This window comes from Rhopalosiphum maidis, chromosome 3 (assembly GCF_003676215.2).
Source record: "Rhopalosiphum maidis isolate BTI-1 chromosome 3, ASM367621v3, whole genome shotgun sequence".
NCBI lineage: Eukaryota > Metazoa > Arthropoda > Insecta > Hemiptera > Aphididae > Rhopalosiphum > Rhopalosiphum maidis.
Window position 1 is genome coordinate 50,516,991 of NC_040879.1, and position 26,732 is coordinate 50,543,722.

General features: G+C 26.2%; 1 protein-coding gene across 1 annotated transcript; it reads left to right on the plus strand.

Annotated features, from left to right (window-relative positions):
- Nucleotides 1–596: 596 nt before the first annotated feature.
- LOC113558537 lies at nucleotides 597–26,732 on the plus strand. The gene is made up of 6 exons (XM_026964023.1): nucleotides 597–1,049; nucleotides 7,359–7,463; nucleotides 10,913–11,063; nucleotides 12,640–12,782; nucleotides 13,224–13,376; nucleotides 26,385–26,732. The coding sequence occupies exons 1-6, from the start codon at nucleotides 965–967 to the stop codon at nucleotides 26,546–26,548; spliced, it is 801 nt and encodes a 266-aa protein (XP_026819824.1). The 5' UTR covers nucleotides 597–964; the 3' UTR covers nucleotides 26,549–26,732.

Consider the following 26,732-nt stretch of genomic DNA (forward strand, 5'->3'; position numbering starts at 1 on the left):
TATTTAATTAATTTTGTTTTTTTTTTTTTATTTTCTTATTATTCATTTCGAGTATTGAACTTTCTCATGCCCGGCGTTACACAATCGCGGCGAATTGTGAAAATCCACACATGAATGAGTATTTCTATTTTATAATGTGATATCGCGCATGTATACATTCATACATCCATGTATATATACATAATACATATATATATATATATATATATACCTTCCGGCTTCGTCGTCGTCGTCTTCTTCTTCTATTGCCGGCTTTTCGACGTCGCGTGAAATAATTAATTTCACAATAATTATAGTAATAATAATATATTACACATTAGTATTATCTGTTTTGTACGGAAAGGTTTCTAAACCGCGCGAGGTCCCCGCCCGGAACAATCGATCGAACGGTACGGGACGTCCCGTTCTGTTGCGGCGAAATCGATGGGAAACCCGCCATAATAACCGATGGCACATCGGTCGTATTATATTATACACGCGCGACGAGATATTTTATTGTCGTCTGCGGCCATTGTCTCGGCCGCGTGAAAACGCGTCGGGCCACGCGGATGTGATCGCCGACCCAAAGCGTCCGAGTCTTTAGCGCCGTCGACTTAAAACAGTCGCGTCGCTTACGACCCATCGTTATTCTTCGGCCGTACGGATTTCGCGTGACTGCGTAAAAAACCGGACGCGTATATTATCAGCGTGCCTATATCGTACAATATCTCGTCGCGATCGTCGTCCCATTGCGCTATAATATTATACACAGAGACGACCGCGCAATAATATCGTATAGTCACATATATTTATAACGACTGCAGTAGAAATATCGATTATCATTATCATTATTGTTGTTGTTGTTGTTGTTGTTGTCGTTACAAACGCACGCGGACTCTACCTCGCAAAACCTACCGTCGTCGCACGCGAAAAAGCAATTACGCGATTATAACATTATATAGTAGGTATTGTACACACGGCTAAGATGAACGATAAGTACGTCGTATTCGGTTGGTTCGTTGTCTGCACGATGGAATTCTTCATCTCGCCGAAAATTTTCGTTCACTCTGGTAAGTAAATATAATGTAAGGCATATATAATATATACTCCGTGCAGGCTCGTGCTGTACAGGTATACATTGGGCACCGTATAATATATATGATATCAAAGATAATAATATTGTATTGGTACATCATCATATCTGCTCGTTATAATATTTTCGCCGTTGTGTGCACATCAAATCATGTATGCAATAATATATAATTAAAAAGCCAACTTCGTGTTATACACTTATACGCGCGCACGCGACAATCATTAGCATATAAATTATACTTGTGTAATTGCTTGCGCACAGTATAACGCTGTTGTTATGAATTATAATTTATATGGTATGTATTATTGTATCACGTGTTCGTCTGTGTATATGTTCACCGGGGTCTAATGAATACGAATCGTTCGTACTCGATTTTTGGAAATATATATATATATATATATTAGATATGTATATTTGTTTTTTTACATTATTTGAAGCTACTAAAAAACAATATATGTTATAAGATTTTTTATCATTAAGTTTTTATTTTTTTCGAATGACAGCACATATATTTATTTTAAATTTCATATTCATTAAATATTTCATATTTCGGATATTTTTCTGAGAATTTCGATGTGCAAAAACTTAATTCCCTGGAAACTAGGTCTGTTGTAAAAATGTAGAATAGTAAACTCCTATAGTATTGGTTTCAAGCGTAAATTGTTAAATTTGAATTCAATGATAAAACATTGTATATGAAAAATCATTTATTTCCGAGGATAGTTTGTGTAATATTAAGTCTCAAAATCTAGATAATATTAAGAGCAAGTATAGGTAATTATTAGTGATGAGTATTTAAAATTTAGAATAGCGTAGTATAGTGGATATTTTATATTTTTCGAGGTACTCATATAATACTATTCTATCCCACTCGTCTAAACTTTAAATTCTTATAAATTATAACTAACTGATGACCATCATATTGTTCGAAATTCGATTATTGTACATCGAAATTATTATTTACAGTATATATATATATATATGCATGCAACAATTGTATTAAAAAAATGTTTTGCTTAGGAATATAAAATTTAAAATATTTGTCGTTATTCGAAAAAAGTATAAAAAAACTTACAGAAAGCATAATAAAATAATAATTTAAATAATTATAAAAGAAATAAATACATATTTCGAAATGGCAAAATGTAATAAATTAACAGTGTAATTAGCACTTTAGATTTTATGTAATGATTACACTTTAAAATAGCAAATTAAAGTATTATATTGTTATTATAAAAGTAGATATTTTAGACTTAAGTATGTTATATAAAAATAAAAATGTATTATATAGTATTATTGTAATAGTAAAACCTATTTGGCGATTTATGCACATAATATTATAGCGACAAAAACCTTAACATCGTTATTCGTGTATATCTATATTTTACATTTGCTAATTTATTGTGAACCATTAATATATTAAAATAAATTTTATAGTCATAATTATTATTATATTATTTATATAATTATACCTATTAGTAATGTAATGATTTTATTCGCGAACAATAAATTAATATTATTAAATTATTCAATACGAATGTATCGTAATATATATATATAATATTTAATATATTATTATATGTTTATTAGGTTATACAAGGTAGTGATTATTTATAACGAGGGCTGAATTTAAAATGTTGACGAAATTTGTCAAAACTGTGAAAATTTGCAATTATTTAGAATTCAAAAATGTATTGCAAGTTTTATAAGAAGAAGTATTTAATACGAGAATTTAAAAAACAATTAGCATAAAGCTAGTTGTATAAGGGTTTGAATTTAAAATCTTGACAATATTTGTCAAAACGATTAATTATTTCATATTAACATATTAGCAGACGAACACCTTCGTTTAAAATCTTTTTTCATCGTAGACAATGATTTATCACTGAATACAAATTTAAATTATTAATTACAATAATCTATTCAATGACGAAATGCATTAGGCATTTATAAGGTGGTTGTTATGTCCTATTTCCCTCTTAGTATTCTAAATCATCGTAATTTTTTAGGTTTTTTTGTTTTCAAACAAAAAAAATCATATTTTCAAAAAAACATTTAAATTCTTTATAATTTTATGGAAATGTTTATGTATAAATAATAATGAATATTATCTTAATTTTTCTTTAAAATCATTTTAATTTTAAAGTTTTGATGAACGACGCTATATATCTATGATAAAAATGTTCTGGACTGGACAGTGGACGTCCTTTGCAACTTCATATACATTGTTTTAATTATGTCAGTAACGTCACTATAGGTTATGTTAATGCTTTATAATTAACAATAGTTATAACTATATTGCTTCATTATATGATATTAAAAGTAAAGGTTACCAATAGATTTATTGTAGTTAAAAATGTCAAAAATCCGAAAAAAATTTGCTACGTATACAATAGATGAAGAAAAATATAATTTTAAAATTAATAATATAATTATAATAATATTTGCTATTATACAGAAGTATAAAAACGGATTTTTAAAGAAAATTTAAATAGATACTTACCAATATAACGAGTGTCAAGTTTAAAAAAAAATAAAAAAATAATCATATTGTACCTATACGTATTGTTTTAACGTTCAAATAAAGTGATTACGAAAAATAAATACATAGGTTCATGTCATTATTATACAGTAGTCGCCGCTTATTGGGCTAAGTATTATTGTATTAATGCAAATAACTACTGTAACACTAATATATTAATATTAGGTTTACTGGTTTACAACTTAATTTTAAAATTTTCAAAATATTTTAAATATTTAACTTTAAGGGTTCAAAATATATTTGTATTATTATATGATTAAACTGATTTAAGTATCTTTTTTACTATTTATAATTGACATGTTATGAAACAGCTAGTCTTTAAAATTTCGCTAATCTAATCAATATGTATATATAACTTAATCGAATGATTTAATTTATTTTTCAATTAGCAGGTATAAATAATTTTTATATAAAAAAAAATAAGGTTTCTATGAAATTTTTGAATTTTCAGTAAATTTAGGTCAGAGTAAGTCTTACACTAAGTGACTTTTCCCATTTGATTAAAATTACGTATACTATTGCACGCGTCAAAGCAAGTTATTCTGATTTTAGACTAATAAAACAACAATAATATTCTGTTTAATTAAATATTAAATTCTTGTATATGTTTTCCATTTTGCTTTCTTGGTGTAAACGGAAGCCATACAATTTGTATACCTATAATTTATTGAAGTATAAACACTTTCTATATTCTGAAAATGTTAATAAATTAACTTTTTAACTATATTGACTTTATCATTCACAATTAATTATCAATACACATTATCCAAGATATTATTTATAATATGCGTTATAACGGTTAGATTACGTGATGTAAGATAAATTATTTACAATAAGTTTAAGAAAACTAGAAGGTAGACTGGACCAGCATATCATTTATATGTTCTGTAAATACCTAAAATTGTTAGTTAAAATTTCAAAAAAATTGAAATTATATCCAATTATTTCAATACTGACTTTAATAATCAATGATATTATTTACTATAATATATTGGTTAAAATTCTTTGTATGTTGAATTTAAGAGATATTTTTATATTATGTTTAAAAAAAAAATCAGAATTGTAATTTCTATTATGTGCTATCTATTAATATATATTAAAATATTTATAAATTTAAACTAAAATTGTCATTAAAAACCTTTGCTTAATCTGTAAATCTGAATTAATAAAAAATATGTAGATAAAAATGTTTGATATAAGTTGGGGTAAGATTTTAAACAAAAAACTAAGATTTTAATAAAGCTATATTATTATTACTTGCTAAAAAGAAATAGTGTTAGAAAATATTTTCAAATAATTTATTCTTAGCACATAGCAGACATACAATTTTTCAGATGAGTATTTTGTTCATTGATGTATTAATCAAATTGAGTATTACTATACAGTATACATTTGAAGGAGACATCAAAATTCAAAGTTCTCAAACTTTTACTATTTACCGATGACATCAGGTCATTTCACAAAGCATCACCACTATTACAGTAGTGTAGTACTATACATTCAAAATAAATATTCATGTGGATTTTATCGAAGGAAGTATGTATTTGAATTAAAAAAAAACCATTAAGACTTTTAGATTTGTTAGTAACGTTTCTTATATTTTTTAAATAATTTCGTGGTCCAAACACTCAATGTTTTTTGTACATATTCTCATTTTTATATTTTACACTTAAACATATATATCTAATACTATTCAAATCGCAACTTCATCTTCGCTATCTACAAACATTTTTACACAAGCAAATTTAAATTCTCTTGCATAGCTTATGCTGAAGAGTGCATTATGTTCATTTTGTAACTTTCATACTTCGAATAGGTTTTATATAATGCATAATATTTCAGAGGTTGTTATATTGATGGATATCTATGAACCTCACGAATAAAAAAAGTTCATGAGTTGTGAACAAGTACTAACGAATATTTTAAAGAAGTACAACCATACAACACGTGCTTTCGTAGATGTCAACATATACGAGTGAACTTTAACGAACCGCAAACTCCGAATACGCATATAACCATTGTGTATTTTTTTGTGTTGAGTTTCGAGTGTATAATTTACGCAAACAGAGTTCGTTTTTATTTACATTAATAAATAATATTATAATTATTATATACTATAAAATTCATGGTTATTTTGTATTAAAAATAATCTACAGTACCAAATTTAATGTATATTTCGACTACCGTTTTTCGGTAACTCGAAATTGAAAAGGAACAAATATTTGAGTAATTCAAAAACTAATTAATCCCTATATATCGTTTGAAGGCAATTTATTTGTACTTGAAGTAAAAAAATTGAGTTACCGAGAGTCGACTGTATATCTGTTCATTTATGAAGTGCAGTGGTATTCGTTAACCGTTTAGCCTTTACTTAATAATGTACATTGTATATGTATATCGATACAAATAAATATTATGACGTGTAATATCAAAAATATGGCGGAATGAGAATTATTCGAAAACGAAATGCGATTATTATTACGGATTGCCGTCTGGCATGAGTTTCTAAAGTTAGATTTCCGGGGCACAAACGACGTATTCCGCGTCCATGTTTGGGTAGTATACATTGACGATAAAAATTAATAATATAATATATCATTATATGCGATAGTTCAAAAACAAAATTTAAAAAGTCCTTCTTCCACCTTAATTGGTAATAATTTGATAAATCTGGGGATTTATTTGCCATCTACAGGCCCTAAATAAGTTTATTACAATCAGGACCTAAGATCATCAGTCCGCTTTATTCTCCGCATATATTTAGGTGATCTATAGTATTATAATATCATCATATATCTCCTACTGCAATAATTATATTACGATGCTGCACATGATAATGTTGTCTCTTCGTGTGTAAGTGTTTCTTAAATCTTGAAAGACTAATAAAAATATAGTATACATATATAATAAACCAACACACTCGGAATCCATTGTGTTTTATTTCGTGTACACGTCCGATATCATTCGTATGTACAATATATATATATATATTGTGCGGCGTAATGATATAATAGTGACAATCGTCAGCTTGTGTTTGCATTTTTGCCGAGACTGTATTTTGACGACGTTTTTTTTTCTCGAGAGATCAAACGAAGCAAATAAAAAACAAAGAAAAATCGTTATCGTTCACCTAGCCTTGCAATAATTATTGTCGTATAATATTATCGCCATCGCCCGTGATTGCAACAAAAAATAAATAAATTTTTTCAACACACACACACACAGTGGCGCGCGCACGCCCGCCGCCGCACAATATCGTCTTTCACACTGGCGTGCGTTTCCATTCGGTTATTTTCGAATGCGTTCTAAAATAATATCAGTAATTTGCGAGTGAGCGTGTACGGATATGTGTGTGTGTGTGTGCCCGCGTATATATACACACGAAACGGGGTATAAATACCCGGGTCTGTGTGTGTGTGTTTGTGTGTGTGTGTGTGTGTGTGTGTGTACGGATGTTGACAAATTAATAAGTAACTAAGTAAGCAACGGTTCAGACGATATCCGAAAACGATAATAATATTTTATAATGCGTAAATTATTATAATAATATAATGTAATATAATATTATATAGTTCACTTGTATGATATTATACGAATTAACAATAATATTATAATAATATTTCACTGTACCTACTGCATCGGTTATAATACTGCGAGCGGTATATGCGCGCAGCGTGTACGACCGTCCGACGACGTTATAACATTAATAATATTATAGTGTGTAAATTGTTTTTTTTTTTTCAGCCGACGGACCGGGTGAATACACAGATCTATGTTTTCGGGACGACCCAAAAATAGACGTTTGCATCCGCAAAAGAATTAACGACGTGGTCGAGCAATTCCATAAAGGTAACATAAGAAGATGCAGCAGCATCGTATAATATCGTATGCTTATACGATATTACGTTATTAATTATTATTTTTATTATTGTACGTACAAATCATTGAAATCATACCCGGCTCTTGATAATTTTTTCGCTCACATATACCTCCTATACGTTTATAATAATAAAATATGGGTCAAGATGTTTTACGTTCTAATATATACGTGCCGACACGGCGGCTTTTTCAACAAGTTTCGATTTTATTGGTCTCGTATAACATAAACCCGAAGAAGTATAATATAAATAAGAACTAAGTACCCAATAATAATAAATATTATTGCGTTTTACAGAATACGGACATTTCTATAACATATTAACACGTTATTCCAACGGGATGGAAACGTTTCCTTTTGTCACACTGCACCCGTGTAAATAAATAAATAAATAAATAAATAAATAAGTACATAAATAACCGATTTTTTATACTGACCGCGGTCGGTTTTATTTCTTTTGATTCGAATAACTGTTCGTCCAATAAAATCGGACTATATTACAATATTAATAACATGCAAACATATAGAAGAAAATTAGACCAAACGATTTTTGGCGCAATGTACAGTTGATATAATAGCCCGTACACTGATACTCGCGTACGTCTTTTTATAGATTGCTATATTTTTTTTTTTAACGGCATATGAAAAATAAAAAGAAACAAACATTTAATGGGTTACTAAATTAAATTTTCATTTTCTAAAGTCTGTATCGTTGTAAATAATATCAATGGGTTGTTTTAACTAATGAACTGATTGTTCGATTTAGAAAACCGTTCAACTAAATTAATTTTTATATAATGTTTGCACTATACACACTGACTGAAATAGTGTGTCTATACATTGTAGATAACGTGACCTCTCAAAGCGGGATGCTTGTTAACTATAATACAGTGAAACCCATGCTGAGTAGCGGACACTCTCGGTCACCGAAATTTGTCCGTTATTCAGAGGGAGTGAATTTTTTAAATTCATAAAAAGTAAAGTTTTAAAGAAAAAAACGGTACGATTAATTTTAATAATTGACAAATTAGTCAAATAAAATAAAAACTAATATTATTGTTAACATTTAAAATATAATATAATATCAATACAATACCCATTTTCCATTTAAAAAAATCAAAAGATAAAAAAGGCGGCCAAGTGTCGAGTGGAACTGCAGTAATAGATATTTTTAATTAAAATTAATTTTTAAATCATTTTATATGAAACTTGGTGAATGAAAAACTTATATGGAAACTCACATTCAATTTTCAAGCATTTTGAGCCAAAAAATGTTATTAATATTCAGAAAAAAAAGATTGAAAATCCCAAATGTCTCAAAAAAAGTCTTCAATAGCTCAAAAAGAAAATATTTATAAAATTATTTCATATGTTGGAAATGTAACATAAATATTTTGTGAAATTTCAAGTATCTACGGTTGTTTGTTTTTGAGTAATACTAAAAAAAAATCGATTTTGTCAAACACTGGGTTTGCGTAAAACTCCCTGTTATTCCTAATTTTTTTTTAAAAATAGGCGTCCGTTATTGGGAAGTTTTTAAATTAAAAAGTAATAGAAATGTCCTTGTCCCCAAGAAATAGTCCGCTACTGGTAAGTGTCCGTTAGGGGAGGTTTCACTCTATACATAAAACATAGTTTTTAATTATTTTTTGCGTAAAAATACAGCTGTCAAATTTTAGTTAAACGTAGTAGAACATAATAAAACTAAATATTCAAAATAAATTAAATAATATTTTATGATCAATGTTTATTTATTGAAAACAAAAATTAAAATAGAATTAATCTCCAGCTCAAGCAGTTTAGTGGGTGGTTTTCTATATCATGTTTTTAGTTTTGGATAAACAAAACATCTGCTTTAAGATATCAGGTGGGACTTGACAGGGCTAAAATGTACTGTACATCATACAAAAGTTAGCGCGCGAGAGATCAGAAACATGGAAGTGTGTAAATATTTCCACGCAACGGAACAGCTATATTCTCGGCGATTGTGTATACATAATATATGTTATTCACCTACGTTATACTTATAATCTGTATAAGAGGTCGACGTGGCGGCCGCTATAGCGTCTTTAATAATAATTATTATTATAATATAATGTTTACATATCGGAATTTACAGTATATGTATGCATAATATTATAATAAAGAAGTTCAGCATTTATCCACATTTTTGGATTACTCTTCTTACTTTTCTTTTTAGGAATTTTTCTGGAATATATTTGTAAATATTAAAAGTTATAATTTATTTAATATTAAATTTGTAGAAATGGATTTTATAAAATTTGTTTAAAACACAAATTATTTTTATAGGAATTCTTAATTAATCTTTAAAATTGATAATTTAATTATACGTAATTTTTTGGAAGTGTTTAACGCTTAGCTAAATGGTACCTATGAGAGTATGATATAAGTCTGCAAACCACTGTGACTGCAGCTGTACCAAATTAAGTCAACATTAACTATATAGCACTTCAGCCCCGAAAACAAGTGCTGTATAGAAGAACGCACGAAATTTACTTTAAAATACTCCCTATTTATTTTATTTTAGTACTTATATGTATAATATATTTTCCGGGAATAATAAAATCCTTTTTCAAATTTTACTATTTTCTTTCGTTGGTAAAACAATAAAGTATTTAACAGTATTCAAAGCTTTGTGCGAGTGTCGGAATTCAACGAATTTTCTAAAATTGTTTTTATGTAAATTCTTAGTATAAAATAATAATAATTATGATAATAAGATGTAAATATGTAATTATTTTCAAATACATTAAAAAAAATAAATATTAAAACGTGCTCATTAATCATTATTATATCCATTTGGAATATATTTTATGTCCATTTAAATATTTTTTTTTTTATGGGGCCTGTTGTTTATTTTTTTCTCAATAACATGCCTTACAGGAAAAACTCCCACACGTCGTAGAACGATTCGATTTCAATTTTTTTCTTTGAATGTTAAAGACTTCTTATAAGGTGCACTGGAAATTGATTTAAAAAAAATATATTTCTACTCTATATTATACTAATAAGATTTTAAATAAGATTGATTTTTACAAGTTTTTGTTTTTTATTAAAATTATTTTTGTTTTAACAACGTAATCCTATAATTATTATAAATTTGTTTTCAAATTTAATACAACTATATTAATTAACTCCTTTATTCATGTTACATTCCGTAAAGAATTTTCAATTTAGATATTATTTTTTAAAAACATAATTTTTAATTACTTTGTTTTATGCATAAGATGTCTGTTTCCATTTTCCAATACGTATACGTAAATATGATATAATTGAATTTTTTGTGTAATATTTTACAAATAAATGTGTAACTTTATAGGCTTTTAACATACTTATAATTTATATAAAGTAAAATAATAAATACGAGTTATTTTTATTGAATGTATTTATATGATTATAGGTAATGATGAATTTGGTTTGCGTGAATTTGATCCGTTGCCCTTGGAAAATCCGTTAAATTTCGAACATAAAGCTCGTCTGATTGGTGGAAAAATTTCAGTAAAGAACATGATGACTGAAGGTTTGACAACAGTCAAGTTGTTATCGCTCAGGTAAGATATTTATAGATGTATAATATAAGGTGAAATGTATATATTTTCTGCAGTAGGTTATTTCTTACCAGTCTTATAAAATTTGTGTTGTATATTAGTTAGATTTTTAATTTCCAAATTAATTGAAAAATTCTGAATAGAATACTCATACGTATTAAAAATATGGTAATTTAAAAAAAAACATTTGAGTACATGAAAATGAATTCGATTACTTAAAAAATATATTTTTTACCAATAATTTATGTCAGTTTTAATATTTTGAATGGTTGGTAATCAATGCTTATAAAATAATTATAATTAATGTATAAACATGAATACATGATAAATATACAAATAATTATTGTATTTATAGTATAAATAAGCAAAAAGTAATGCTTGTAACAACTATGTATGCGGATTACGGATTGATTAAAAAAAATTGTTTTCTATGCATTTAAAACTATTTTTCTATTTCAAAAAAAAAAAAAATTATTTAAAGAATAAAGAGATTATTTGAATACATATTTGAATTTATTTTTTTGAATACTTTATACGACTGGTTCTTACGTATATTTTAGCGTGAGTTTAGGTCTAATTTCGATTGCAGGGTAGATCGTATCAGGTACTTATATAATGTAAGATCACCGACTTAGATTATTTTCGATAAAAGTATTCTTCGACTGTATTAGCAGCTTCCACATAACCAACTCAAATTATTATAGTTATTTCATTTCACTGTAGCTGTATAATATAATATAGGTAAACAGGTAAAGAGTTTATCAAGTCTATTTTATTTTTTCTCGTGGGTCTAAGAGAGAAAACAAATATTGCGCTGACATCCTCTTAAGATTAATAATCAAACTGACGACTTATTCTGCAGGTACGTGATAACAAATACACGTATACAGGCTTATGTATTTTAACGCATATTATGTCAATGTACGTATTTATTTAACTTAACGTGTACATGTATATACGAACATAATAATATAAATAGGTTTATCATTAAAGGTGATTCACGAAGAATGCTCTCCCTCCCCAATTTTTAATTTAATAATCAATTTAAATTTATTCAAATTCTAATTTTTTGAATAATTATAAATAAGTTCAACAACTTATATTGTCAACATTAAAAAAATAAATATACCTACGCTAAATAGTTTAAATAGAAGAAGGGGATTCTCATTTGAAAGAAAGATTAGAAATTTGTATAGCTGTAACAGATGAAGAACACTGCTCAAATATTAAAAAAAAATCTTTAGAATTTGACAATATCGTCATAAAATATATTTAAAAATTTCAAACATCAAATTTTGAATAACTATATGTACACTTTTGAATAAGAAAAATGAGACGAGCATGTCTGGTGAAGCTCCCTGTAGGTATAGTCTGATTATATGGACGTAATAATATAAGCAGGTGTGTATATATATAATAGTAGAGTTCATATTATGTTTGACCGAAAATTCAATTCGTAGAATTTACTTATATATGTATATATACACGCGCATAATACGCAATATAATACTTACGAATATATCATATTATATATATATATATGATGTGTGTTTGATTAATACGTCGTGATATAATATAGATCAAAACTTCAAAATCCAAATAAAATGGAAGTGGGATTCTCCGCAAACTTCAAAAACTTATTAAGCTCCGGTCAATATCAGTTCAAAGGATATTTGGGACGTATGCCGATAAACGCCAACGGCCGATACAACATAACATTCAGTAAAGTTAAATTGATATATTATTTATGTGTAAAAATATAAGACCTTCGTAAATATTATATACTACTTTGTATAAGTATATAAATTACCTGTAATATATATATATATGCATGGTATATATATATATATTAATACGATATAGGTACAATCTTATATACTTACAAACCTTCGGGGCGTGTGCGTCTAAAAAGCTTATATGAGCGTTTAACACACATACACATATGTATATATATTATATATAGACGTACAAACAGTGTAAAACACTTTCAAAACTATCTTGTGTATATATTTATTGTATAATATTATAATATATTATCTACGTATTTATATATATATATATTTATATACATTTACTTACGTTGTATATTATATTATCTACATAGCGCACATAGCGCTTACAATATTATTATAATTAAACAATAACGCGCGATCCGTGTTGCAGAGAACGTCGAGACGAGCTACGTGTTGAAGGCTAAGCTGAAAGAAATGAGAAACAGCACGTTCGTACAGCTCGAAAGTTTTCGCTCGAATCCACCGAAATTCGGTGAAACTAAAATCTTCGCCAGTGATTTGGTGCCAGGAAACGCGGTGTTGAGTGAGTTAATTATTATTTTGAATATAATCGCAATTATCGCGAAAGGATGCTCGGTAATATAGTACTCGTATAATATTAAGGTAAATAATAAAATTTAATATAATATAATATACCACCTTTGGCACCTTTACTCGCGGGTGAAGTTTGGTTCGACAGTATAGATAAAGGTATAATAGTGCGATTGTCTGCTACAGACATCACTTCGATGTTGTTGTTGTTGTTGTTTCCCGTTTTTCGTTTAATAATGTTATTTAATATATTAATATATACATATACATTGATTGCACTGTGTTACTGACGTAAATATTGATTTCGTTTTTTTTTCTCGGAAATTCAGCAGAAACCAAACTGCTCGTATATATAATACCGTCGTATGATGTCAACAAACGTCCAGTGAAATTTAATATTATACTATACCTATATGCTGTACGAAATAAAATATACGAGTAAACCACTTCCAGCTGACCTAATTGTATTAACTTCAGTGACTGTTGTTTGTGCGAGTGGTGTAAATATAATATTATTATATTATTTCGTTGGTTTTGTATCGAATGAGTTGTGCGCGAATGGTAATATCCAAAAATAAACCGTTGTGTACGTGTATCACACACGGTATTTATGCCCATATAGTATGGTATAAATAGTTCAGTACCAATCGATTTTACTAAAAAGTAAGAATTAAAAATAAAAAAAAAAAATGATAAAGATTGGACAATTTACCTCGGAAAATAGCCTATAAAATATTCATATAAATTTACATAATTCGGGAAAATAATTCTTCGTAATAACCGTGTAATTTATATGTTGTCACGTATATGATAATAGCTATAGTGCAACATAATCAGATTTGTTTTATATAAGTGATAGGTCAATTAAAATTTAATAGGGAATGGATTTCTATCCTATAAAATAGTAATTGCTTGAATCGATGTAAGTAAAACATTTTTTGTTAAAAAAACGCCTCACGTTATCTTTTCGCATTTTTCAGTTTATATTTTAAATTAATAAACTGATATATTATATTGTTCTTAAATTATGTTATTATTATTTTTAATTATCAAAGTAATGTAAAACGCATATAAATAAAATAAATATAATATTAATCGTTTCGCTTAGTCTAAAAAAATGTAAAAAAAATAGCTAGTTTAAAAAATATATTAACAAAATAATGATATTAATTTTACAAATTCTAAATTATAACATAGTTTATGTACCTAAGTAAATAAATATATAGGTATTAAATATTGTAGTATACAATATGCATACATATGCCAAATCCACAAATAACATTGGTTCCACGAAATAGCCTATTGACATAGTATATTTTATCTGTTTCATGAAACGGAAACCATTATTTTACACTTGTGTAATATTTTAAATTATTTAAGATAACTTATCGTGAAATCGAAATGAAAATGTTAACAAAATAATTAGATACATGAATATAATATTTTAAATTGTATATTTTAAAACACTCTAAGTAAGTACTATTTCACTACTTAATATTATATTGTAAGTATAATACAGTTGTGAAACTACTAAATACCGAACACTCACAGTTATCGAAATTCGGTCTGCTGTTTAGAGGGGGTAAGGTAAATGAAAAAATGAGCAATATCAAAATATATCGAAAACATGATACACATATATTATATTATATTATTTTTATGCATGGTACATACTTATATTATGTATTATTATTTAAAACAAAATTCAGTTAACGAATAAGATGGATATTTCATACGCGGATAAGATAAACTATATGATAATATAATAATCTGTGAAATTAAAATTGTAATAAAATGTATTTGGATAATAATTACGATAAGATTTTCAAATTCTAACCTTAAAAGTATCAGTTATGTAGACTTTAAAGTGTCCCGTAATTAGAAGTTTTCCTAAGATAAGTAGTGAAAAAATGTCCGCTGTTTGAAGGTGTCTGTTAAGATTTCGCTGTATATAAACACCTGTTATCAACCACAGTTATATTTATATCAATTCGTAATAATGAAAAAAAGTAATGGCACAAATCATTGTAAAACCTTAGAATCCGAAACGTCAAAAAAAATGAACACAATGTAAAATAATTGTACTCAAATAAAATATTATGATCGTGATTTTCATTTTAGTTCGTTTGAACTTGTATTCATTCTGAGATCAAACGTACATTTCCCCAACCCTGCCAATTTCAACTTTTTCCAACGCCAATATTTAGTGCTCTATTCCTGCCAATTCCTGCCGCTATTCCCGGAATTCCTACTCAAAAACCGCCCCTGTAAAAATTAAAAAACTCCGAGTGGGAGTAAGATTTTTTATTAATTTTTTTTTTATTTTGATATAGATTCATTTTATTCGATCTAGATTTTTTATTAATATTTTTAGATTTATTTATTTATTATAGTTTGTTAATTCAACTATGATTTTTTATTATTGATATACGGTTTATAAATAAAAAATCCATATTTGATAAAAAATATTATAACTTAATTTGAAAAAAAATGTTTATTCAATAAAAAAAAACCTCGATTGAATAAAACAAATCTAAATAAAAATCTATCAAATCTAATTATAAATCAAAAATATATAAAAAATTTGAATAAAAAAATCTATATTTGATAAAAAAAATATATTTAAATATTAATCAACTCAATCAAATTTAAAATAAAATAAAAAAAATTAATAAAAATTTAAATTTGATGACCCATGGTGTTTGCTTAAAATATGAGTATATCTGGGCCTATAAAACATAATACCGTGTAAAGGAAAGTTTCATAGCGTGATTTTCTAAAATCGGTGACGAAACTCATTATATAATAATAATGTATTAGTATAATCGTAGTATAATATAATATAATATATGTTGATTTTTCGTTTCGAGTTGCAATAGTAGTTTTCCAAAACGTAAACGTCACAAATATTTTTTAACTTTTATTTTTTAATATCATTATTAGAGCACGTGTTGATTATAATTAGTAGTTTTGGATAAAAGGAAAAAGTCCCAGTCTGATTGCATTAAAAAATGTCCGATAAAATAATATTACTAATGTGTATACACGACTTAAATAAACATTATAAGTTAAACACTTAAATTATAATTATATAATTTAAAAATTGTTAACGAATTAATTATTTACGTCGATAAAATTAAACATCAAAATTATAACTAAACAGAAAACAGCTTTATTTTATGCAAATAATTTATTCTGAATAGTAGATCTTTTGAAAAACGATATTTAAAAAAATAAATAAAATAATAATAATAAATACTGCTTGGTTGAAACATTTCTCCTGCAGGGTTTCCATTTTTGTTGTAAATTACCTATCATATTTTGTAATATTTACAACCGTAGAATAATAAATTGTATCCAAATAAGTTTTGCAATCCTTTACCTATTTATAAATATAAGAATTTTAAACAAAATATGTAAGTAGTAGGTAATTATAAAAAATATTAAATATATTATAGAGAATTTGTTTAAGGCCGCTTTTCAAAACATTTCTCGGGACGTCAAAATACATTGGGCCGGCCCTGTATATAGATGATAATATTTCATTGAAAACAATTAGATATATGTGAAGTGTATAGATTTTCAATATACAATTATGCGTTTGAGATGTAGTCATTAGTCAATAGGTATTAAAGTCGACGCAGTCATGACACATTGTTCCTAACTTATTAAATCGAATTATTTTTCGTCTAACATTTAAAAGAGTTAAAAAGAAGAACTGTGAGATGCTGGATCCAGGGGCTGAGTTTGTGAATGTCTGTATATTTGCTCCGATAAATTAAGCATACTTAACTATAAAAACTATACGCACGCGTTTTGGTCCGAACCAGTAACTACGTTTAGACATCTGAAATAATAGATTGTATTAGATAACCGAGGTTATAATATTATCATTATTATCTAGTGTGTAGTTAGCTATAGGGTGAATCACAGAACGAATAATAAACCAACATAAAAGTTAATTAGTAGTGAGTAATTTACCTAGCTAGTTTCAAATTTCAGTCTATCAATTTGTTAAAAAGTTTTTATTTATTTTTTTGCTCATCAACTATTTGCTCTTCATACATTGAGATAATAATACATTTGTTAAATTATTTACCTCGACGAACCTGACACGTCGTATTCATATTATATAGTTGTCAAGCTCGACGTGTCACGAGAACGACTGATGCGATTATATGTAATATAATAATAGTATATATGTTATAAAATAATAATAGTAATAGTATTTAGGTAATGCTAAAATAATATATCTAACAATCTAACTATGTATAAATTACAAATGTAAATAACCATGTAACAACAAAATTAATTGTGTGCAACCTTGCGCCCCATATCACGTTGGATGAAAAACTTTTAAAATACAAATTGACTATAAAGTATAAGAGTATAGACGGGTAATAGCTATAGAAAAAAAAAAAAGCTGCAAGCCCAATTTCGTTCCAATACTCTATAATCTATTGTAATAGTGCAAAATGTTTAACAAAAAACTGTTTGTATTTTAGTGCACGGAGTGATCCGTTGAACATATGACACTCATTATTTTAGAAAAAAAATAACGTTTTTAAAAATATTTCTTTTATACAATTATTGTAAGTCATTATAAAATGTTTTTGGAAAAAAATTATATTTTTTATTGTTATCTTTTAAGTTTTTGACTTTTTTGAATAACAACATATAAATATTTAATTTTATAGTATGAATCAATTACTATAAATTAATTACTCGTATTTCATATTATGTATTTATCATACGTTCAATATCATATTAACTGTACTGTTGCATCATGTGGGAGCACATTATTTAAATAAATAAATAAATTCAAAGGCAGAATATTATTTGGAATATTTTAATATATAAAAATTAAATTTCTGACAAATATAGTTAATTACTTATAAGTATTTAAAATTTAGTTGAACAAAGTAGTGGACCAACAATCTATGAGAATCATAGTATTCATCAATACTTCAATGATTTAAAATTATGAAAAACAAAAAAATATTTTCAAAATGTTATAATTTATTAGTTTAGTTTAATTTTTGAAATAACGAGTGTCTTGTGTTAAATGTCATTCAGTAGAATATTATTCAATTTTAGTCTTATAAGTATTATGTAGTATACTATATTATGTGTGTATTAATTTTCAGTTAGTTTGTTATCATTTTTTTAAGTGGAACAAGTGATGCACTTTAAAAGTAAGTTTTAAGCATCTCTTTTATTGGTTTGACATTTTAATCAAGTGCCTACGTACTCTAAAGACATTATTTATGGATTTATAGCTTTGTATTCCTTCTCGAGTAGTACACAAGGAAAAATTATTAAAGCGTTGACGAAAATTGAGACATTCATGGCTTTGGTGCACTTTTTTAACAAAATCGATTAAGTTTATTTCGATGTAGTTGAAAACATAATATTTCTGGAATGGATGTCAATAAATATTCTAATAATATTATACTCTTGAATACAGTTGTCAGTTGATGTTTTTTTAAACATATTAATTTACATTCAAATTTTCAAAAATTGAAAATGTAAAATAAACATAATATTTATAAATAACAAGTGCAGACGTCAGATGAAATTATTTCAAAAAAATATCTTCTAATTTTGTTATATATATATTTTTAAATTTATTCACCAAATACTATTTACAAGGCTTCAGTATTAATAATATTGTGCAATCATATATTTTTCTTTGTCTATAAAGGTCTGCTTTGAAAAATTATTCATTGTGACTGCACACTTTTATCTGCTCGGCCGCTTTTCATTAAGAAATAATTTACAAAGACTCGTTCGTAGTAATCGTGGAGCCCTTGTTTTAAATATTCAAGAATCCGGCATAGGTATAGGTACTCAAGTCTATGTTGAAATGAATAGGTATACGGACTGTTCAAATGTCTGTGGCATAGATGATTTTATTATTTAAAATTGTTTTTTTTTTTTTATATTTAAATTTGCATTTAATATAATAAATTTATTAATAAAAATACATATAATAATAATAATACATCACAACCAAAAATATTTTAATATTTTCTTTTAGTTTTTTTATATTCGGGATAACAACCAAAACGTAATCTTTGAAACACACCTCTTTATATTATATACGTACTTTGTTATTGCAAAATGAAAAGTGGTTTTGTTTTTCTTTGTCTCTTTTTGTTTGCAGAGGTGTATAATACAGTGATATTATTTAATATACATTTTTACCGTATATCTGTAAGAAACAATATTATGTGTCCAAAAGTCATTTTCACAGCTTATATACAAAGTGATTGACCAAGCTATCAATTGCTCAATATATATATTGTTTTATTTAATAAATTCTTTATTAAAATTTGGGTTTTCAAAATATATATGTATAAATTAAGGATCATATTTTTAAATAATTAGATTTCTTATACCATTATTAAGAAATTCCTACTGTATCGATATAAGCTTATTTTTTTCCAAACGAGAACCATTTTTTTTTTGTACATCACGAAGAGCAGATGATTTCTTTGGAAATGTTTTTGTATTTATATTAAAATTTAAACGGATAGTTTTTGAGTTATTAAGATTTAATTTAAACGTATAATATAAGTATTAAGGATAATAGCTAGGCTTCAAAAATGGTTTCATAATTCTATTAAGTACATGTACTATTAAGTAATATAGTTTTATAAGTTTAATGAATATAATATGCATAGATGGATTTATAAGAACTAAAAAGACATATTACAATTTGAAATTTTAAAAATATTTAAAGTGCGTTATCATAATACCTATATTTAATTGAATAAAATAATTCAAGCATTAATTTTATTGTCAGGCATGGTCTTTAAACTTTAAAAGTTTATCATTTTAAAAATTGAGAATACCAGTTGTTTGTAGATAATATTATATATTAAGCTTTTGAGCTTTGTATTTTTTTACTAGTTAAAAATAATGTATTTTTAGCAGTATTCCATAAACCAATAAGCTTTTAATATTACCATATAGTTAGTGTATTCATTTATTTATTTAGTTAGTTAGTTTTAGTGAGATACCATTTTTAAACCAAATGATGCGTTCGTACTTTTCAATATTTACTTGTGAATAATAGTTTTTTCTCTTTATAAAAGTGTATTTTTTGCAGTACCTACTCATCTCTATGTCTTATATGTTATAATATGGCATTATATCAAATATCTAAAAATGTCTTTATCGAAATGTAAGACTGTCGATGCACGAATGACAGCAAACTATCGTTTTGTAATATGAATCGAACACAGTATACCATATATTATAATACACGTTTCAATACACCTTTTATATCTCATTATACTTATTACTACTTATAAGATATTATAAAACATTTTACTTACTTTTATCTCAAGGCTCAAAATCTCATTATATATACAAAGTGAATTTTCCATTTTTCCTTAAATAACTAATTTATTTATTAAAATTCTGATTATTGGAACTTTTAAATATACTTAAAGACCACGTTTTAAATTGTTTAAATTTTCATACAATTTAAGGAGTGTTCTATGGCGATGTAAAATTTTATTTTCAAATAAGAATCACTACCTTTTCACTGTAAATTGTAAACCAGGTAACTCTTCTGAAATGGTTGTTGTCGTTCATAAATCGAAATTCGAACAAGTAGTTTTTGAACTATTTAATTTGTTTATACATATTAATAACTTAGAAACTACTCATTCGAATTTCGAGTTAGATACAACGACATTTTTGATAAAATCATCTGCTAAATAGCTAACCGTAAAAAACGTTACTTCTTATTTGAAAAAAGAAGCTTGTGTCATCACAGAACATTCCTTATATCATATAAGTTATATGATATAAAAAAATGTAAATAGTTGTATATACTTATTAATGTCCACGAGTACACTTAAAAATGCTAAAAATCAAAATTTGAATGAATTCATAATTAAAGTAAATAAAAATGGAATGAGCAAGTTTAATGAATAACTCTATAATTTAAAGTATACTCATTTGCGTATTGTTGTCCTAATCAGATATCCAATTGTATGGAAAAGTTTGCAAATTATTATTGTCTTTTTATTCTTAGTTTTGTTTTTTAAGAAAAATTAATTTAAATAATATTTCGTGAGCCTTAGAAAAATAAACAAAGAATGACGCATCTAAATATGCATGCAGGTGATCTTACACATCTATTCCGCTTTATGTCTTCTGATTTCGGATTTATATTAAATTAAATTTAACATTTATCTTATTGGTATAATGATACGTTTCAAGATTAAACCATTTTCGAAAGCTTAAAATGTATAGTCTATTGCATTTAGTAAGTCAATGGGTGGTGGGTAGGTTTTACTTGAAAATTGAAAGCAGTAAATTATTATCAGTTAATTTTAAAAACGATTTTAACCGAAAGTTTTTACCAATACAAATTTAAAAAAAAGTATAAAAATGGAGAGATTAATTGCTTATTATATTTTTATAATACCTCTACGGACTCCAAATAAGTTATTATAATAATATGATAAAGCTAATATATAATTTTATATCATATAAAATAAAATGTGAACTTTTTAAACAAACATTATAATATAATGATGTACCTATATGTTATAGGCAATATTTAAAATAATTATTTTTTTTTTTTGGTAAAAATACCATGTGTAAAATTCGAATAAGTAAATACAAAACGTTGTTAATAATATGTAGGAAACATGTTAACAGATAACAAATTAAATTAAATACGCTACCAACTAATTAGATTGCATTAACTTGAACCATAAAATATATTATATAAATTAATTTCAAACTATAAAAATCATAAATATGTATTATCCCTTTAGCCCATAATATTTTCAAAAAAAAAAAGAGTATATTTTCATGTACTTAACACTATTGTTAAGGACACTAGGACATGCATAAAAAAAGTACTGTCCTACGAAAAATAGTACGTCTGGTCACCATAGTATAGACAACTAGCTTATAATAATCTTGATTAAAATTCGACTATAGTTTTTTATTCGTTTTTTGTATGAATAGTTGTGACGATTATATGACTTAATAAATTTAGATCTAAAATAACGCTCTTAATGTTCATCTATTCGTACAAAAACAGTTTTTCAGTATTATTTCAATAGGTACATGCAATTCTTTTTGTTACCTTGAGTTGTTATAGTTAATTAATAACAAGCCGTTTTTATTTGTACGTATTTTTATTATTTTGTTTATCGTTATCAAATATTTTCTGTTTGGTATTACTAAACTGGCTGTCTATCTACGGTTGTTCAATTCACACCAAATGAAATAAGACATTAAGTAACCTAGGTATAAATACTTTATAAACCTTATAAAGTACTTTTATAAACGGATAGGTATATCCTCCACGGCCGTTATTTTAAGTTAAAAGGTTAAAAATTGTATTTTCTACAATATAATAACATTTTAAACATTTTTAAAGGTGGTCGCAATCGAAATTTTTACTGCATGCATATCGATTTTGTTTAAAACTTAAAAGAAATAATGTTTTTCCCTTTTATGTATAAAACATTTTTTTTTTTTTTTAAGAATTGTTGACTTTTGCTGCTACAACCTGCACAAAGCTTTGTATGCTATATTATATGTTCTAAAGCGTCTAGTAATGGAATTTCTAGATATAATAATTACCGAGAAACTACTTAAACAAAAGAACTAAGGAAATATTTAAATTCTTGGTATTTGTATTATGTTTAAAAATAATTGTGTTTAATGCTGGTAAACATATCATAAGTGATTAAAAATAATATGTATCTATGCTAATGCTATGAAAAATTGTGGATGGAGCTTTAAGATAATTGGTTAAATAGGTATAGATATAAAGTTTCCTTAAATTATATCATAATATTCATAACATTTAAAGTTTAAATGCGCACAAAAATTATTTTGTTTTTAGAATACATTTTATAGAATACATAATTATAAGTTCTGATTCTAAATATTAAATTCTATACTTTTACTTATAGTGAACGAATAAATAATCAAATAGTAAATTTGTAACAATAAATAATTTTGATTTGTATTTCTTTAATAAAAAAAATCGATCAATTTTGAGATTTAACATGTGTTACATTATTCGATTTATTTCAAATAAACAAAATATTATGATTGTAGTAATTTAGCATCTTACATATGTTTTTTCGACAATGGTAATAACATTTACATTCGATCGGATTGTAACCGCTTGCAAGTCGCAGACTTTATCCTATAACAGTTTATTAAAACCATTACGATACAGATACAGGCCCGTAGCCACGGGGAGGGACGTTGCCCCTTAACCCAGTTGTTGCCCTAAAAATATTTATTTTTTTATATTGTTTTATACATAATGCCCCCAAAAAATTTGCTTTGCCCCAGCTGAAAATTTTGTCTGGCTACGAGCCTGTACAGATATCGTAAAAAAACATAATTCATTTTTGGGTCACGTTAAGTTTTCTTTTTAAAATAAAAAATTATTTTATAGATAAAATAAATGAAAATTGAGTTTATATAATTTATATTCTATAATATAATATTATGATAATATATGAATATCAAATCACAGTATAAGTTTTTCTACAAAACTTACGTGGGTCGTGAAAAATTTAGGTCTAAAAATGTGGGTCGTCGGCCCAAAAAGGATGAAGACCACTAAATTAGAGTATTAGACTATGAAATAAACATCGATTTTATAAAAAATATTTGAAATAGATAGTTACAAGTATTAGAGTTTACATTTTTTTTTTAATTTAACAATATTTTTTATTTTAGTAGAATACAATGATGTAACGCAAAATGAAATAATCATATTTAAGATAAACTTAACATATTAGGGTTTGCCACCCAGCTGTCATCCATGTGAATTAAATGAATTATTAATTTGTGGAAAAGCGTAAGTAACATATTTTTAAAAAATGACATATTAGATGACATATGAATTATAAAAAATATGTACTGTGACATGAATATGCATTTTTTTTAACAATATACGGATAGTTTAGGTACTCTTGACAGTGTCAAATTTGTTAGATAATAAAATTCATACTACATTTATTTATATTGAATATTAAAATATTTAGTTTCTATACTGAATGATCCATTTAATAATATAAGACACTCATATTTTTCAAAACAAATGTTTTATTACATTATTTTAAATCGTTAAAAAAACAATACTTTCCTATTTGAATAATTCACCAAGTTCTGTTCCTCAATTCTGCTCTACTAAATTTTAAACTTATAATAAGCTAATGGTCCAAAATTAGATTTTTATATTTTGAAATACTCCCGATAATATTCTATTTCAGAACATGAAATTCAAAATTTCAAAAGAGTAAAAAACTTAGTGAAATAAACAATTAGTGAAATAAATAATTTTTTCTAAACAATTTTGTTTTGTAATTACTTAAAATGATGTAAACAAAATATTTTCAAAAATGTTTTTTTTTTTTTAAATAATAAGTATCTTTTATTAAATTTATCATCTTGTGTAGTAAGACGCTGGTGTAATTCTTTAGATCCTGAAAGTTTTTCTTTTTAGACTTAAATATTTTCATAAATAATCGATTCATGATTTGCGTTGTTCTATAGTCTATATTATAGATTCCTTAATAATAAATTTGTAGGTAGTATAATAATATGTTGCTTTGCAGAACAAATTTTTGAATGGGGCTGTAATAGGCGAGATTTACCTCCCGTAATTTTTACCTCTCTCGGTAAATATATATTAGTTTATAGTTCACTCAGTCATACATTTTATACCGATAGGTAGGCTATAATAATTATAGTATCTATATATATTTAATAAAATTAATTTTTTCTGCATAAGCGATCTCACGAAGTTCTCTAGTATAGAAAAACATTTTAATACTCAGGTATTTATGATTTTTAAAACTGTTTGAGATTTTTGCATCGAAAAATGGAATTTGTTCCTCGAGTAGTGCATTTTAAAATTACTTTATCGCATTTTAAAACCTTTTGACGTCCATAACACACTGTTTTTTTTTTTTTTTTAAATGAAATTACTCCACATTGAAATACTTAAGTTTCAACGCCTTGGTAACTAACTGAATAATTTTTACTTTGAAGAAGTTTTATATACAATATCTCGGAAAACAAAGCAATTACTAAAAGTATGTATTCACGTTAACTATACTGCGAGTATTGGTTAATAATAATAATGGTTGGTTTGTTGTTGAAATGATTAAAATCATTTAATTACTGTGACTACCTATAGGTACACCATATAATATTATATTTAATTGGTCGCTATAGGCTTCTGTAATTATTCTATATAAATATTTCCAATTACATTTCAGCTAAAACTTTTATTAGATATTCAATAACGTGTATAGCGATATTGATATGTATATTGTTATACCTATAGGTTATTATTTAACAATAAATTGTATACCTAATAATATTTCATACTTATATAATATGATGATATTATATAGTATGGCCGCCGTGTTCACTTAATGTTGTTTATTTTAAAACAATACTCAATCAACATGCAATAATTGAGATACTGAGCGGAGTTGCTTATGATTTTTATTTTTGTGTTTCCAGTCAGCAATTTTTTTGGAAGTAATTTTGCTTCAACATCTGGCAGAAATTTGTATCTATTTATCAACGTTCAGGGAAATCACCGATACTTTTCTTAATAATCGGAAAAACTAACTAACAGAACTTTGTTCGATCGGTTCCAATAGTTCCAAACCATTGTCATTATTTTGCAACACACATTAGGCAATGACAAAAACAAACTTAGTTTGATGGGGGGGGGGAGGAGGAATCTTCACAATTTTTAGGGTGACGCTATTTTAATCGCATTCATAATATTAGAGGACTGAGTGCGTTCCGCATCTAGCCACCGTGTGCCTGTGAAGCTGTGTATATTTATGATGAACTGAGTAAACTGTTGTGTTTAAGTATTATGATCGAGGTCGGTTATTCTAATGTTGCGGTACCATAGTCTAATAGTTTAATAATATTATAATAATCACCAAATTTATTTTTCTGTTGTTTTCAGACCGAGTGGCGTTGAGGTTTGTAAACCAGTATGCAATACAAATAACTGACGAACTTTATCCGGCCGTTGGACCAGTACTCGACAACATTCAAATGGACATGTGTAACAAGATGTTGTCGATGTTTCCCTTTGACGTTTTGCTTCCACCAACCAGAACGCATTGATGATATGAAAAGGGCTGTGAATTTATAGAAAAATACATTTTTTTTACCTTAGAGTAAAACTTAGTTTTCTCAACATAAAGTTTGAGTTATATAATAATAAATTAAATTTTGTAGCACATTTTTGATATTTTAGGTCAGTTTTTTGACCTCGTGAATTTTTTCTTTTGTATTGTGGTATTTTTAA

What these genes read in the sequence shown, in the direction of transcription:
- LOC113558537 (XM_026964023.1), top strand. Translation starts at nt 965, where the DNA reads ATGAACGATAAGTACGTCGTATTCGGTTGGTTCGTTGTCTGCACGATG. An exon ending in GAAAATTTTCGTTCACTCTG is followed by an intron (nt 1,050 to 7,358) that starts GTAAGTAAATAT and finishes TTTTTTTTTCAG; the next exon opens with CCGACGGACCGGGTGAATAC. An exon ending in CCGATACAACATAACATTCA is followed by an intron (nt 12,783 to 13,223) that starts GTAAAGTTAAAT and finishes TCCGTGTTGCAG; the next exon opens with AGAACGTCGAGACGAGCTAC.